The sequence below is a fragment of the Phlebotomus papatasi genome, chromosome 3, assembly GCF_024763615.1.
Source record: "Phlebotomus papatasi isolate M1 chromosome 3, Ppap_2.1, whole genome shotgun sequence".
Classification (NCBI taxonomy): domain Eukaryota; kingdom Metazoa; phylum Arthropoda; class Insecta; order Diptera; family Psychodidae; genus Phlebotomus; species Phlebotomus papatasi.
This window is the reverse complement of record NC_077224.1, coordinates 24,737,648-24,754,471: the sequence shown is the minus strand read 5'-3', so window position 1 is coordinate 24,754,471 and position 16,824 is coordinate 24,737,648. Positions and strand designations below refer to the sequence as shown.

Sequence of the window (16,824 nt, the reverse complement as noted above, 5' to 3'; positions counted from 1 at the left end):
TAATGTGATAGTGTCCTGTTAAATTAAAGTAATTAATTATTCTTACATCTGTATAATTTAAGAGTCATTTACTCCTAAACCTAATATATAGTCGAGAAACCTTAATGGAGAAAGTGAGGCATCTTTGAAATGGGACTTTTTCTCCTATTTTTAAAAATAATTCTGTTTCGCCATATTGCAATTTATCTTCACAATTGGTTTGAGAAGGCAAATTAAATGGTTAATTAATTTACCCTATCGATTTATAAAAATAGCTTCTGTTTTCCGTAACGTTTTTTAGATGTGCTCAGGAAATGGAAATTGAGTAATGTTAAAAAAAGCAAATAAAATCTATAATTAGTAATAATGATGATAATAAAAATTAATATATTTTTTTAATTAAAGATAACATTGAATTTGAATTTAATTTATTTCATCTCACTCTTGATCTTTCCCTACCTTGATGGGTCCACCGCCGTTTTAGCATTGATTCCAACCTCCAGGAGTAACCGGTGGAGGTGTCCTTTCTCTGGTTGTATGTTTTGGTTTTACAATATGTTTCAAATTTCATTGGGGCTAGGCCAGTAAAGAAGAGAGAGCAAGATTGCCAAGCCAATCTAATCAGCTGTATGGAATTTTAATTTAAACCTAATTTCATAACTTATGATAATCACCTCTATTGCTCCCAAACAAGACTGGGATTTTGGGACAATCTAATCTGAACCTGATTCGAGGGTATAAAAAGTTTCTTGCTAGGGTAGGGTAAACCCTTATGGTCACACTGAGCTTAAATGGTCTCGCACATTTAGACATTTTTATCAAGATAAAATGAATTGTTGTAGGATAAATGTGGAGCTCAGAGGCAAAATGACACATATCCTATGGTTAAAACATAGGATATGTGTCATTTTGCCTCTGAGCTCCACAAATATGCCAAATTTCGACATAGTTGACATTTAAACTTGGAAAGTCCAACAGAGTCTGATTCGGTATATTTTGTGCTTCTATGAATGACAGAGATAAAAATAGCCCAAAAATTTAAGTTAATTATCTGACAATACCAATGAATAATATTAGGTGAGATTCTTAAAAATCTCACCTACTATAATCCTAATAAAATCTCATGTCCTCCGATCGGCCCCAAACTTTGCCAGAATGTGTTTTGACACTTCCTGATCACGAATATATGGATGGCTAAAAACCGTTCCCGTCCGTGTGTCCGTCCGTCCGTTCGGCAGCTTTTTGGAGCTTAATAGCTCCTAAACTATAAGAGATATCGACTTGCGGTTTTCGGCAAAGGTTATATATCGTATGAAAATTGCAACTTGGTGCATAGACCCCCCACCCCCCACCCCTCCTTCCGCCATTTTGAAGACCCCCCTTTTTTTGTTTTCTCAATAGCTCCGCCCCTATGGCATCGATCGGGCTCAAATTTTAGTATCTTATAGCTAGGTCTTAGGGCTTTCGATCAATACCAAACTTAAGGTCCCCCGATCCGTCTGACCCGAGCTATAAGGGTCCAAAAAAAAATTTCTTAAAATTGCCATAACTCTGGTTCTAATTGTCAGAATTTAAAAAGTGAGGGCTTTTTGGAAAGCTTTTTGGGAAGTTCGAAAATTGATCGGCCTAATTCTCCGGTTCTAATTAACATTTTGACCTAAATTTTGGTGTTTTAGTTTCGTTTCGCTGAGCACTTTCAGATGAAAGTTCAAAAAGTCACCACAGGTGGCGCTGCGATACCGTCAAAATTCATCGAAATTCAAACTCATTCTTCTCTAAAAATCCCTTGTTCAAGTTAATGAAATTTTAGATTGTTGTAGTCTAGTCTAGGACGTTTCCAAAAAGTGGCGTGAGTTCGCTGTGGTTATAATAGAACCGGAGATATAAGAGGTCAAAGTTCACAACATTCAAAAAATCATATCTCCGGTTCTATGTGACCGATTTTGATGAATGAGGGCTTAAACGAAAGATCTCACCAAATGCTACAAGTCTCTAGAACACTTGAACTTCGTGGGACCAACACCAGGGGCGCCACAGTCGAAAAACCAATTTCAATATCACATAACCTCAATTATTTCGACACGTGCTTAACCGATTTTGATGATTACTTCGACATAATTGTAGAGGACATTTGTCTCTATATTTCGTCCATACATTATTTTCCGATCAGACTACGCCGTCTGTCCGATTTTGCCGTTTAAGTGTGAAAAATTGAATTTTCCCATAATAACGCTTTGAAATCACTCAGATGCCAATTTGACTGCTTCTACTCGACCAAGACACTTAAAATAGGGTTTTAAATGGAAAGTCTCACAAAATACAACAATTCTTTCATATAGTTGAAGTTCACCAAATGAACACTTGGGGCGATCTGGTGGATAAAACGAGTTGAGAAACGAAAGACCGCGCTTATCTTGGCTTCTGAGTAATCGATGAGATCATGTTCTATGGCAAAATGATAGAGAACTTTCTGGTTTACGTTTCACCCATATATCACTTTTCTGCCAGTCCATCCAAATCCTTGATATTTTGGTTTTAATACAAAATTTATATAATTTCACGAATTTGATTCAAGATACCTGAATGGCGTCCCCCAACTTCAGCTTTAAATCGAATTTGCATGCATTCCGAGTTAGCTCACGTTAAGAATCTCACCTACATAAGCCGGTTAGGATTATCTGTCCTTTTCTAAATTGTAGAATAACAGGATCAGATTTATAAATTTTTCTGGGAATATGGGGATGTGTTCCTGCTTTCATTAAAAAATACTTTGCTCAATGTACATTTTCAGGGAAATGAGAAAAATCCACTGTCTACTTCTACCCCTGGCTAATTGTACCCCGGTCTCCCCTAATATATTTTCACATGATCTTTGGAAATTGTGAAAATTAAACCAATCTTTTTTTATTTTTGAGTAATAATCGGAATTGATTCAGGAACATAGAGCATTTCATTTTTTTTAGTAGATTGTTGAAGAAATTTCTTCATTTTAATTGAAGCCCAAAAAGTTTAAAGATTTTAAGATGTAACTCAATCACTAAACGTTATTGCATGCTTTTCTCTTCCAAAATGTTTATAAGTCTTAAAAATGTTTCTAACCAAAGTCAGATGGAAGTGTATCAATTATCCTTCCACTCCCCTACAGCAGGACTGTAAGATCCTTAACAGTGCTATTTATTGTTTCATTAGTACATTTGATTGATCAATACCTAATTAGGAGTGAATATCCTTCTGATTACTTTTTTTCTCTCGGTATCCACATAGCTAGAATTGCCTATATTAGAGATGATACAGAGAATTCATATAGCTAAGGCATTGGAGAGCATCTGAAAAGTGATTCGTCACTGTGGCTTATTCATTTGTTGGTGTTCCCTCAATAAACATTCTAAAGCATTAACACTGAAGAGCATTAGTATTCCGAAAACAAACTCACACAGTGATATATTGAGATCTTTAGAATGATTGATTCAGTATGATATAAAAAGTTGGACTATACAGACGAATTACGCAGTTTATCCCAGACAAATGGGTTTAGTGGGAAACACCTTGAACATTGATTTTGTGACTTAAAAAAAAAAAGTTTTAAAAACATTTAATTACATTGAAAGTGAAAGAGATGGAGTGGCTTGATACAGTGTTCACTGTTTTGGCAGCTTTTGCTGCCTTCTACTTCTATGTGAAGCATAAGCAGTCCCATTGGGAACGGGAGGGATTGCCTTATATCGAGCCAATGTTTCTTCTTGGAATAGCAGGAAGTGGACTTATGGAAGGTATTCCTTTCAAGGATCGAGTTCACAGGAATTACAAGGAACTGAAGAAGAAGGGAAAATTTGGTGGGTTGTATATGTTCACCTCACCATCAATTATGATTTGCGATCCTGATCTTGTGAAGGCTGTCCTTGTAAAGGACTTCCATCATTTTGAAGATCGCGGTTTCTATGCCAATGAAAAGGCTGATCCACTGTCTGCTCATTTGCTGTCGCTGACAGGGAATAAATGGAAAAACCTAAGGGCTAAATTAACTCCTACCTTTACCAGTGGTCGAATGAAGTTGATGTTCCCGATTATTATCGGAATTTCCCAGGAATTTGAAAGGACTGTCCGGGAACAAGCTAGTACGGATAGTACAGTTGAGATCAAGGATTTACTGGCTAGGTTCACTACTGATGTCATTGGGAACTGTGCTTTCGGACTGGAGTGCAATAGCCTTAAGGATCCAAATACAGAGTTCCGGCAGTATGGGATCCTGGCCTTCAAGAGAACCATCCTCGAAGGCATGAAGCAACTATTCTTACTGACGTTCCCAAAAGTCGGCAGATTCTTCAATATGTCCTTCAACGATCCCAAAGTTGCATCCTTTTACATGAAGGTCGTCCGAGAGACCGTAGCCTACAGGGAACAGAATAGCGTACAGAGGAATGATTTTATGAACTTACTAATTGATTTGAAGAACAATGCACAAGACAGTGAGAAATTGACATTTAACGAATTGGCTGCTCAAGCATTTATATTCTTCCTGGCTGGCTTTGAGACATCATCTACAACCATGATGTACTGTCTGTACGAATTGGCACTCAATCCTGATATCCAAGAGAAGACGAGAGAACACATCAATCATGTTTTGCAGCAGCATAACAATGAGTTCACTTATGAAGCTATGATGGATATGACGTACTTGGAACAAGTAGTCAATGGTGATGATTGAGAAATGAATTTGGGGATTGATGGTGAAAATATTAACCGCATTTTCTCTTTTATAGAAACCCTACGAAAATATCCCGTTCTGGCCAGTCTTCTGAGGATTTGCACAGAAGAATATAAAATGCCCAATAGCAATGTCACAATAAAACCTGGTATGAGGACCTTCATCCCAATCTACGGTTTTCATCATGACCCACAATACTACCCCAATCCAGACAAATTCGATCCCGACAGATTCACCAAAGAAGCTTTAGCTGCACGTCCACAGTACTCCTTCATTCCCTTCGGCGAAGGACCAAGGGTGTGCATTGGTCAACGTTTTGCCATGATGCAAGTGAGAGTTGGTCTGGTGGCTCTCCTGAGAACCCTCAAGTTCTCACCATGTGCCAAAACCGAAATTCCCATCAAAGGCTTCTCCCTCACCCTACCTTTTTTGATCCTGGAAAAAGGTATTCACTTAAAAGTGGAAAAATTTTAATTGCATCGAGCAGCAAGATTCTGTTTACCTGAAACTTTTTCCTGGAAAATCAATAAATGCCATTATTTGTAGCTCTTTGGAAGATTTAATGAAACTGTGCAGCGTCTGTGTGAATTGATTCTTTAAAGTTGCTCTGGTATTCGGGGGAAAAATCAATGAAAACAATAAGAAGGAATATTCGTTAGGTGTTCGAATCCAAGTGCTTTGCCATTTGTGTTAAGTCATCAGAAAGTTTCTCGCATTAACCCTTTAACGACGAGACACTTCACGGACAGAAAATCAATAATAAAAATTAAACTGATAAACAAAATTTGTGAAACCTTTTACATCTAACTTTGGAAAGTCCAACAGAGTCTTATTCGGTGCATTTTTTACCTCTACGTACGATAGGGACAAAAATACCCCGAAAGTTTAAGTAATTTTTCTTACAATAACAATGAATAATAATTTTCAGTCTGATGAAAAATATTACGTATGAGTAATGTAGTTTTTCATTCCCAAAAGGGTTTTGCTTAGAAAAAATTGGTAGTACCAAAAATAATTAAAATCATTTTTCAATATGTGAATTTAAAAATTCGCCATTTTTAAGCTTAAATATTTAGTATATAGCAAATAACTGGAGACTGGCAAGAAATATCATAGATTCGTTCAACCTTTTGCTTTGAAATTACGTACAAAACATAAGGAAAATACTTTAAAAATAACTTTAGGTAGTCAGGAAAAATTATTTTCTTTATGCGACACCGGTGCTCCAATCGTCCTTAAAGGGTTAAAGGTGCTTGAATTATATTGGATTGAATTTAATTGGAATTAAGGGTTTTAGTATTCCCAACGCCACTTCACGGATATGGGATTGATATTTAACCCCTGTGTGAGGAAAAAAATATACAAATCTATGTAGAAATGGTAAAAAAGACAAAGGAGCGTTATATCGAAATTGCCCCTCAATCTTTAAGTTTTAAATCTTCAAATCGACCTTTAAATGGATAATTCGTATTCTCCAATAAAGAACCTTTATCTTAAAACGTTAAATTTCTTTAAGCCTAGCCCAACTATATCAAATTCATAATAATTTTGAGTTTTTTTTTTTAATTTAAAAGCTGCACGAAAGGATCTTTTAAAATTTTCAATGCAGGACATTTCGAGGCAAGTTTGGGATAGATGAAGTCTTTATCTCAACCTTTAAGGCTTAAACTAAGAATCGCAAATTTTTAATTTTTACACTAAATATTTAACACTAAACCTCCCAAGACCTGATCAAATTGACCGGTTTAAAATTAACACATACTTAAACGGTACAATATCACTATCTAACTTTATGAATTCTTAAAATATTCATGTAATATATCTCTCAATGTTTAAATTTTAATTTTTTGCTCTTTTCCAAGACAAATTTATTGAGCATCCAATCCAAGCAGCACAAAATAACTTAACCAAAAATTATCGTTGTGCCAACGTTAAAATACAGTTATTTCAACCAAACAAGATATAAAAACGTTGTCCAACAGTTAAATAACCAAGATGTGCTGCTTGGGTACCCTACCGCGGCTTGTTATTTGACCGAAAAACGACCAAAAACCGTCGATAGGTTTAGTGTTAACTCAAACCTGTAAGTGTTCTTTATCTCAAAATTGGAATGTTGGTATAAATGATGCCTCATCTATTTTGATTTTGTTCTAAAATTTTCTGTATTAAAAAGTCCTCAATATCAAAGGAACTTTGATATTCTTATTTCAGCTTGGTTTTTGCGTGTTATGATATACATATAATAGCTTATAAAGGCTTTAAGAAGTTTAACATTTGATATTATAAAAGTAATGATCTTTATCGGACAATACGGTTGAAGATCAAGCGAAGAATTCTTTACTTACCTTTTATAAGAATTTGCATGAAAATTTGACTAGTCTTGGAGTCCTCAAATGCACTGATTAAATATGATATGTTCATCTATCCGTCTGCCCGTCCGGCCGCAACCACGCCTAGAGCCCAAACGGTTAAAGATAGAGACTTGGGATCTTCGGGAGACCTCCCAAAAGTCTATCCCTCCCCTTTCTACCCAGGCGGACATTGCGTCCTTATAAGAAAATACTGTTGAATCATCCCTAATCATTGATTTGAACAATTCTCATAAAAATCTCGATATGAAAAGTTGTTTTTCTTTGGGATACCAGGACACAATAATTATTTTTTCATAGTTTATATCAGCGGGGAATATGTCTAGATTTAAAGCTTTCTTAAATTTTCTCGGAAGACCTAAAACGCACAGTCTATGCCACACTGTTTGATCGCAAGCCTGGAATGAACAAAGGAATTGAAAATAAACAAAAACAAAAATTTCGAGGAAAAAAGACTTTTATCGATACTTAGGGGAAACTGGGGCACCACCAAACACGGGGTACCACCAAACACTAATTTTTATTTCTAAACTACTTGGACTATCTCGACCATTCCTTCATTGGACAAGCATCCCGATAGTGCCTATAAATTACTATAAGTCTTATCCTCTGATATCCAATATTCGATTAAAAAATCGCAGTGTTTGGTGATACCCTGTGTTTAGTGGTGCCCCAGTTTCCCCTAGTCTATTTTATTAATCTACTGAGACCAATATAAATTACAATTTTAACGAAATAATATTGAGAAGTACACGTTGAAGGGTCAAAATAAATAAAACCTCAATAAAAGTTAGCATATTTTAAAACAAGTTTCTTTGATTTTAATAAAAAAGTCATATATACATTCATAGTAAACAACTTTATCTATTTAAATAAATCCTTAGTAAAAAAGGTAAAAAATGTGTCACATAAAAACTACCACAAAAAATTTATGAACTTATTATTTCCTTGCAAACAATTAAAACTGAATACAAATACATAGACTCCAACTCGTATTTTGGTAGAATTTTGGCAATTCGAAGTTTAGAGTTTTTGACGTCACGCTGTTTTTCCATTTCTGCGTTTGTGGGTTCGTGTGTCCGGTCGTTAGCACGCCTAGAGAACAAACGGTAGGAGATAGAGACTTGGGACATTCGCCGCCCCCCCCCCATAAGTCGACCCTGGGACCATTAACATGCCCCTTATTTCCCCTCCCCCTCCAAAACCATGTTGTTTTTGGATTGCTCGAAAACGCGTCGCGCGATTAGTTCTTCATTTTCGGATATCTTTTAGTACGGACGCACGGATGAAGCATTCACCACGGGAAAGACGGTCCCGGGGGATCTACGATCATCATATTCTTCCAATACCAGCACATTGTAATGGTTACATTGTATACAAAATAAAGTGACTCGACATGATTATACAATGAACCTCTATTTTTATCGACAAAAATATTTAATGGTCCACTGAGAAAAAAATGAGGGTACGATTAACTTTTTTTCCTCTTAACTTTAACACTTTTTAGGCGAAAAAATATATCAACATTTTTTAATGTTAATTTTACACCTTTTTAAGGATAAAATTAACATGAAAAAGGGTAACTTTAACCCATAATACACCTAAAAAGGGTAATATTTACACCGATTTCGGATCAATAATGCAGGGCAAAATTAACATTTTCGGAATGTTATTTTAACTTTTTCGGATTTCTCTCAGTGTCTGAGTCAAACATTCCTGAGCAACAAAACGCAAAGAAAATTTTCATTTCCTGACTAGTTCTTGCTCCAGTATCCCCAAAAAATTGAGTTTAATGGACTCAGATACTTTATTATTTTCACTTTAGTGTAAAACTCTTATTTGCAAAAAGATTATTCAAATGACGCATGACATAAAAAAAATTGTATAAAACAGTATAAAAGCCTCAAAACTGAGAGGTTTACAGTCATTTGCAGAAAGACCTTACGGAAATATTTTCAGTGCTACGACTCAGTCTTTTAAAAATCTGAATGAATCTGTGTAGTGAAGTAGCGGTCTTCCTCGGAGGATTCATTGTTCTGATTTACTTCTTCGTCAAACGCAAGTACTCCTACTGGGCAAAACTTGGAGTGTCTTCTGCAGAACCAAGTTTTCCTTGGGGAAATATCGGTCAAGTGGGATCGAAGTTGCATTCAACGGAATTGTTTCAACAGTTCTACAGAAGATTCAAAGGGAAAGCCCCCTTTATGGGATTCTACGCTACAATAGCACCGCAAGTCTTTCTGATGGACCTTGATCTTATTCAGAGAATCTTAATCAAGGATTTCCAGTACTTCCACGACAGGGCTCAATATTATAACCTCGAGGATGATCCTATATCTGCCCATCTCTTTAACATTGATGGTGAAAAGTGGAAGACCCTAAGAGCTAAGATCTCACCTACCTTTACCAGCGGGAGAATGAAGATGATGCTTCCAACAGTGATTGATGTTGCTCAAAACTTCCATAAAATCTTGCTTGATAGGATCGGTGATAAAGCTGAGATTGAAATTAAGGATTATCTTTCGCGTTTCACCACTGATGTTATAGGTTCTTGTGCATTCGGACTCGATTGCAATAACCTTCGGGACCCTAAAGTGAAATTCCGTATTTACGGCGATCAGGTTCTTGGTAAAAGTTGGTGGAAAATTATAGTAAACAGCTTCGCAAAATCTCATATAGAACTGGCTCGAAAATTGCATATTACAACAACTGATAAAGACGTATCTGATTTCTACCGTGGTGTTGTCTTTGATACGATTAAGTATCGAGAAGAGAATGGGGTTCAACGGAATGATTTCTTGAATTTGTTGATGCAGATCAAGGATCGTGGGAACCTAGATGGCAACACTATTGACAATGAAGGGAAATTGACTTTGGAAGAGATTGCCGCACAATCTTTAGTGTTTTTCTTAGCAGGATATGAGACAAGTTCAACTACCATGACATTCGCCTTATACGAAATGGCGAAGAATCCGGAGATACAAGAAAAAGCACGAAAAAATGTGCTTGATATTCTGGATAAATATAACGGGGAATTTACTTACGAAGCATCCATGGAGATGACTTATCTCGATCAAGTTATCAATGGTAACTATTGTGTATTTATTTTGTAAAGATAGTATTTTAATTATAAATAAAAATATTTTTAGAAACGTTAAGAAAGTACCCGTCATTGGGAAGTTTAACACGTCGCATCGTTCAAGATTATGCAGTACCTGGGACTAAGTTTGTTCTGAAGAGAGGTCTCAGCGTTATTATACCCATCCATGCAATACAAAATGATCCGGAAATATATCCAGATCCAGACAAATTTGATCCAGAACGATTTTCAGTGGAAAATTCCAAAAATCGTCACAGTGCTGCATTTTTGCCATTTGGAGATGGTCCTAGAAATTGTATAGGCCTGCGTTTTGGTATGATGCAGGTTCGTGTTGGATTGGTGACTATTCTAAGGAGCTTCAACGTAGGAATCTGTTCACGAACACCTGATCCACTCATTCTAAAGAAGAACAGTTTAACGATGACCCCTCAGGGAGGTATGTGGATCAGACTAAAGAGGGTTCCTGAATGAATGAATTTATGCTGGGGTAAAGTTTCTGAGATAATATAAAAATCTTGAAGAAATTGGCTACCTTCCTAAGAAGTTTGAGTCTCCTATCATATTTTCATCATATTCTCTATAGTTGTGACTTTCTCTAAAAACTAAATAGTCAGAAAAATTGTTTTCTTTGAGTCACTGGTGATCCACTCGGTATTGAAGGTTTAAAAAAATCTGAATTAAAGATCGGTTTCGGAGAATTCGAAATAAGGAGACTTTTAAATGCCTTTTCAAAGATGTAAAATATAAAGATTTGTTTGAAGATTGATAACTAATAATAATAATTAAACTGCTTGGGGTTCGGCTTTGCGATCGTGATCCGGAACCACTTTCTGATGCTCTGTATTGTTCTTTCTTTAAATTTTATATATTTCTTTTCTTTGTGGTTCACTGTTTGATGTCATTTATTATTTGTATGGGGCCTCGAGTGGGTCAGTGGATAGAGTAGTAGCTCTATGACTGCGAGGTCTGGGGTTCAAAGCTGAGCAGCAGCAGAAAAAGATTTCTCATGCCATATCGGCTTTGAATTCGTCCAGCGAATGAATGAATAGTAATGTCAATGGTGCATATTGACAAAAAAGTGAACCGCCTAAACAATAGTGGCTGGTACGAGAACGAGTTTCGATGTGAAAGTGGTACTTCAATCGATACAAATATTCGCTGTCACTGATCCCAAACACACACCGAGAAGGGATGCTGTGATATAGTAACGGCATTGATTGTCCACACAGAGCTGCGATATAGAGCGGCTACCCGTATCGGGGGATAAGATAGAATAGGAGTGGGGAAGCATAAGGGGCCCAATTGGTGGCCTGGATGCATCGGAATATCCGAAATGGAGAACTGACCCCTGGCAAAATCTTATCTTATCTTATTATTTGTATAATTCATGTTTTTTATTTCTTTTCTTGTTTTTTTTACCTTTTAATTACAACAATTTGTTGTGCACAGTAGCCAAACAGCTATTATGGCTAGGCCCATTTCTTACCATTAAGGCACTCATGGACAGACTCTCCATTTATAATATTGTAAAAGTGTAAACCTGACCTGGCCATACAACCTATGAAGGGGTTTTCCATCGTTTTACCCTGGAGGTTGGTCACCAACGATAAGACGGCTATGGCCCAAGATACGGTGGGGTTAACATGAGTTATTATAAGGTATTAATGGTAATGAAAAATAAATACAATACAATACAATAACTCTGATAACTCTGATAAAAAAAGTTTAGGGGAAGCTTTTCAGGCATCGCACATTACTCTGGTTTTAAACACTTCACGTTTTTCCCATATTCTTTTAACAAATGTGATTTTTTGGCAATATATTTTATAAAATTTGGTCATATCAAGGGGGAGATATTTGGGTGAAAATGTGTACACCACTTCCAGGCACTTCCACGATTTGTATGAAAGAGACCTTCGCACTTCCAGAACTTCGCAACACTCTCGAAAATAATGCAATACCTCCAGCACTTCTTGCACTTCATGCACTTCTTATACTTAGAAATGGATAATTTATTTATTATGTTGAAAAATCTAATTAAGTAAATTCTAAAAAAAAATCTCAAGAAATTTATTTTTACATATATTTTTTGAAATTTTGCTTATATTTTGAATTTCTTGCGCTAGATATTCTTGCATACTTTCAATATTTAAATATTGCCTGCGTTTTACGAAGGGGTATCAACATATTTTGAATTTTCATAAGAAACTGTGAAGCTACTTTTGGAAAAATACGTATTGTCATTTGTAATTATTGAAACTATTCTGGAAAGTCTGTAAGAGTTCAAAAGTACGAGTGCAACAACTAATTCAGTACTTCAGACGTATCTTCACATTTTATTGAGCTTGATTCTCTCTCTTGTTTCAAAATCCTTTAAAATTAAAACATTTTGCACTAGTGGAAAACTTTTAGATGATTGCTAATCAACTTTTGCAACAAGCTTGGCTATTTTTTCCAGGATCTTTTTCGCTATTGTTGTATTAGATCAATTCCTCATCATCTGTCGCCAATCGATCCGCAGAAAAGATTGTTTATCGCAACATATCAGGAGAAAAATGGCCACAATCATAAAGTTACGCTTTTTCCTTTGAGTGAAAGAATGTGGCACCTACGTACCGAGCTTTTAAACACATCCAAGCCTTTCTACATAGCGAAATACGATCTAATTATTGTTTTCCGATATTTTAACAATCTCTTAAATTGCTATCCACAAATTTTCTTCTACTAGGATTCTCGCAATATTGGCATCAATATTAGAGACCCTTTAAAATGAAATTGATATTTCGAAGAATAAATCCCTGTTTCTAAATTTCCAAAGCCACTTTTCAATAATCCTTAGAGTAAGGACGAAATCTAAATAAACTCCCAAAATGTTTCTTTAATGAAAGTACATCACTTAGACCTTTCCAAAATTAGTCTAGCATTACATATTCCAAATGCACCTCTTCGTTCCTCATTTTGTAATAGTTCTCAAAAACACAAATCTACTTTTTTGAAGAATACTTTTGGCATCGAAGAAATATAATACATTAAAACCTTTCCAGTAAATGCAAACAGGTAAACAAAAAATGGTAGAGGTAACCTATGGGATACCGCTTAACAACATTCGCGAAAAAGTCCCACAAATACGATAAATTAGAAAAAAGAAATTATATCAAATTAATTGAGAGTCAACTGCAATGCTATGTCATTATTTGCGAGCCACTACATGAATTTGTAATTCCTGCAAAAATTAAGGAAAAATATTGTTCAACTGAATATTTTCCTCGGAAAAATTACGACACAAATTAAGCTATAATAAGTTTGAGCGTATTTGCTCCATTTCATTGTAATAGCCTAACTTGAAAATTTCAACAAACTTCTTCAAATTATACTGTCGCTTGAATTAAAATCTCAACTAAAACTAATGTAGTCTGAAAAATTCATAATTAGACAAAAAAAAACCTTTATATTTGAACACTTCCACTTCCAAAGACTTCCAAGCACTTCATTTTCACCTGTACACCACTCCCGATCCTAATATCTCCCCCTTGGGTCATATTCATTAAAGTAATATGGGAAAAATATCAAGTATTCGAAGTCAGATTGCGTCCGAAGCTTCAAGCCTTCGAAGCCTTCCTCTATCTGACTTTGCCTCGTTCTCTAACAGATCACGAATGGGTTGTGCATTTTGTATTACAATCACTCTTCTCCTATCTTTTTGTGTAATACATAAATAGTTTTGAAGATACACTTATAGCTTCTGTACTTGTAGAATGATTAAGCCATATAGTGAAGGTGCTATCCAACGACTCCTTCTGGTCCATCATATTGCAGATGAATATCGAATATTTTCCTAAAGTATTTGATTTTGAAGAAAGAAATGTTTTGAAATTTAAATTCAACCGCGCGGCAAAATTGAGAAGAAAGAAAAAAGAGGGAGAGTCACGTGACCAGTACCGCACCAATCCAAGCGCTTAAAAGTGACTATCGAATACATTCAAACCTCTACCTTTAGTCTATGGTACATATACAGGAGTCGTTGTGCTATCTCGCAAGAGTATCATATATATATGCAGCTTGCTTAAGAAATATTTTTGAGTCATTTGAAATAACTATCATGATGATAGTGCACTTTAATCAAATTATTAGTTAATTGTGATATGGGAATGCTAGAGTAGCATGTAGAAAATGAGGGTTCACCATCACTTTGAAAGGAATAGTTTAAATTTTAAAGACATTTTTAATACGCCTTTAAGGTGGACCAGATGATGTTTTGTAGTATTTCTGGTGGATTGATCAGTAATAGCCGAAGTGTGCAAGTACAGATAAGACTTGATTGTCTTCCAAAGGTCTCATCTGAGAATACAGGTCGAAGAATTCTGTTTGTATGACTGAGTATAAAAGCTCAGACACAGCAGAATTTTCAGTCATTTGTAGTAAAACTACACGAAAACAATATCCAGTGTAAGAAAGTTGAATAAAAATTTAAAATGATCTTGTGGAGTGATATTGTGTTTCTCGTTGGAGGACTCGTTTTTCTGATTTACTTCTTCGTCAAGCGAAAGTACTCTTACTGGGCAAAACTTGGAGTACCATATGCAGAACCAAGTTTTCCTTGGGGAAATATCGGTCAAGTGGGATCGAAGTTGCATTCAACGGAATTGTTCCAGGAATTTTACAAAAGATTCAAGGGGAAAGCCCCCTTCATGGGATTCTACGCTACAATTGCCCCACAAGTCTTTTTGATGGACCTGGATCTCATTCAGAGAATCTTGATCAAGGATTTCCAGTACTTCCACGACAGGGCTCAATATTATAACCTCGAGGATGATCCAATCTCTGCCCATCTCTTTAACATTGATGGTGAAAAGTGGAAGACCCTAAGAGCTAAGATCTCACCTACATTTACCAGCGGCAGAATGAAGATGATGCTTCCGACAGTGATTGATGTTGCTCAAAACTTTCACAAAACTCTATTTGAGAAAATCGGTGATAAAGCTGAGATTGAAATTAAAGATTATCTTTCGCGTTTCAGTACTGACGTTATAGGTTCTTGTGCATTCGGACTCGATTGCAATAGCCTTCAAGATCCTAATGCTAAATTTCGTATCTATGGTGATAAGGCTTTCAGTACTAGTTGGTGGAGGACAATTAGATTCAACTTCGTATCGTCCTTTGTTGAACTCGCTCGAAAATTGCATATTACAACAACTGATAAAGACGTGTCCGATTTCTACCGAGGTGTTGTTTTCGACACGATCAGGTATAGAGAAAATAAAGGCGTGCAGCGGAGTGATTTCTTGAATTTGTTGATGCAGATCAAGGATCGTGGGAACCTAGATGGCGATACTATCAACTATGAAGGGAAATTGACTTTGGAAGAGATTGCTGCACAATCCTTTGTCTTTTTCCTAGCGGGATACGAGACAAGTTCAACTGCCATGACATTTGCCTTATACGAAATGGCGAAGTATCCGGAGATTCAGGAAAAGGCACGAAAAAATGTGCTTGATACTCTGGATAAATATAACGGGGAATTTACTTACGAAGCAGCCATGGAGATGACTTATCTCGATCAGGTTATTAATGGTAAATATTATGAAAATCTTATCTAAAGATTGTATATTAAATTTGGACGCAAAAAATTTCAGAAACATTAAGAAAATATCCGCCATTGGGGAGTGTAACACGTCGCATCACTCAAGATTATCAAGTGCCCGGGACTAAGTTTGTCCTGAAGAAAGATCTTAGGGTTATTATACCAATCCACGCAATCCAGAATGATCCGGAAATTTACGAAAATCCAGATAAATTCGATCCGGAACGATTTTCAGTGGAAAATTCCAAAAATCGTCACAATGCTGCATTTTTACCATTTGGAGATGGTCCTAGGAATTGCATAGGTTTGCGTTTTGGTATGATGCAGGTTCGGGTTGGCTTGGCGACTGTTCTGAGGAGTTTCTTCATAGAAATGTGCTCACGGACACCTGATCCACTGATCCTTCAGAAAGATAATTTTACAATGACTGCACAGGGAGGTATGTGGCTAATATTAAGAAGGGTATCGGAGTAAATACGTGAATGTACTACTTTGATACTTACTTAAAAAATTTATATTTTAGTGTGACTAAATGTGAAAATGACTTTTAAATAAATGGAGTATATTACATCTGTCTTTCTCTTCATCGCGCATTCAAACTGGAGCACATCTTCGTGCTGGCTCGCTCTTATCTAGAAATCGTTTTCCTTCGAAAGTCTTTCTGGAAAGTTATTACAATTAAAAATAGACACCAATCAATATAAATCATTAAAGACTTCACAAGGAAAAGGTGTACTTGGGTCTGCCTCATTTCCGTAAGATATTATAGCACTGAGAGAAATCCGAAAAAGTTAAAATAACATTCCGGAAATGTTAATTTTATCCTGCATTATTGATCCGAAATCGGTGTAAATATTACTCTTTTTAGGTGTATTATGGGTTAAAATTACCCTTTTTTCATAATAATTTTACCCTTAGACAGGTATAAAATTAACATTAAAAATGTTGATATATTTCTACACCTAAAAAGTGTTAAAGTTAAGAGGAAAAAAAGTTAATGGCACCCCCTTTTTTGAGTGAGTTTATTAGTGCATTTTATTTCAGACATTTTTGTACTTCGCGTTGACTTGGCGACTATTCTAAGGAGCTC

At 35.9% G+C, this 16,824-nt stretch overlaps 3 protein-coding genes across 3 annotated transcripts; all 3 read left to right on the top strand.

Moving 5' to 3' along the window:
- The first annotated feature begins 3,388 nt into the window (after positions 1-3,388).
- Positions 3,389-5,229, top strand: LOC129808314 (probable cytochrome P450 6a23). Its single transcript, XM_055858155.1, has 2 exons — positions 3,389-4,673; positions 4,740-5,229. The coding sequence occupies exons 1-2, from the start codon at positions 3,596-3,598 to the stop codon at positions 5,156-5,158; spliced, it is 1,497 nt and encodes a 498-aa protein (XP_055714130.1). The 5' UTR covers positions 3,389-3,595; the 3' UTR covers positions 5,159-5,229.
- A 3,812-nt stretch (positions 5,230-9,041) lies between these two features.
- On the top strand, positions 9,042-10,734 carry LOC129808317 (cytochrome P450 6a8-like). The gene is made up of 2 exons (XM_055858159.1): positions 9,042-10,140; positions 10,203-10,734. Exons 1-2 carry the CDS (start codon positions 9,042-9,044, stop codon positions 10,622-10,624), a joined length of 1,521 nt encoding a protein of 506 aa, XP_055714134.1. The 3' UTR covers positions 10,625-10,734.
- Positions 10,735-14,241: 3,507 nt separating this feature from the next.
- Positions 14,242-16,302, top strand: LOC129808308 (cytochrome P450 6a8-like). Its single transcript, XM_055858147.1, has 2 exons — positions 14,242-15,724; positions 15,787-16,302. The coding sequence occupies exons 1-2, from the start codon at positions 14,626-14,628 to the stop codon at positions 16,206-16,208; spliced, it is 1,521 nt and encodes a 506-aa protein (XP_055714122.1). The 5' UTR covers positions 14,242-14,625; the 3' UTR covers positions 16,209-16,302.
- Positions 16,303-16,824: the final 522 nt, after the last annotated feature.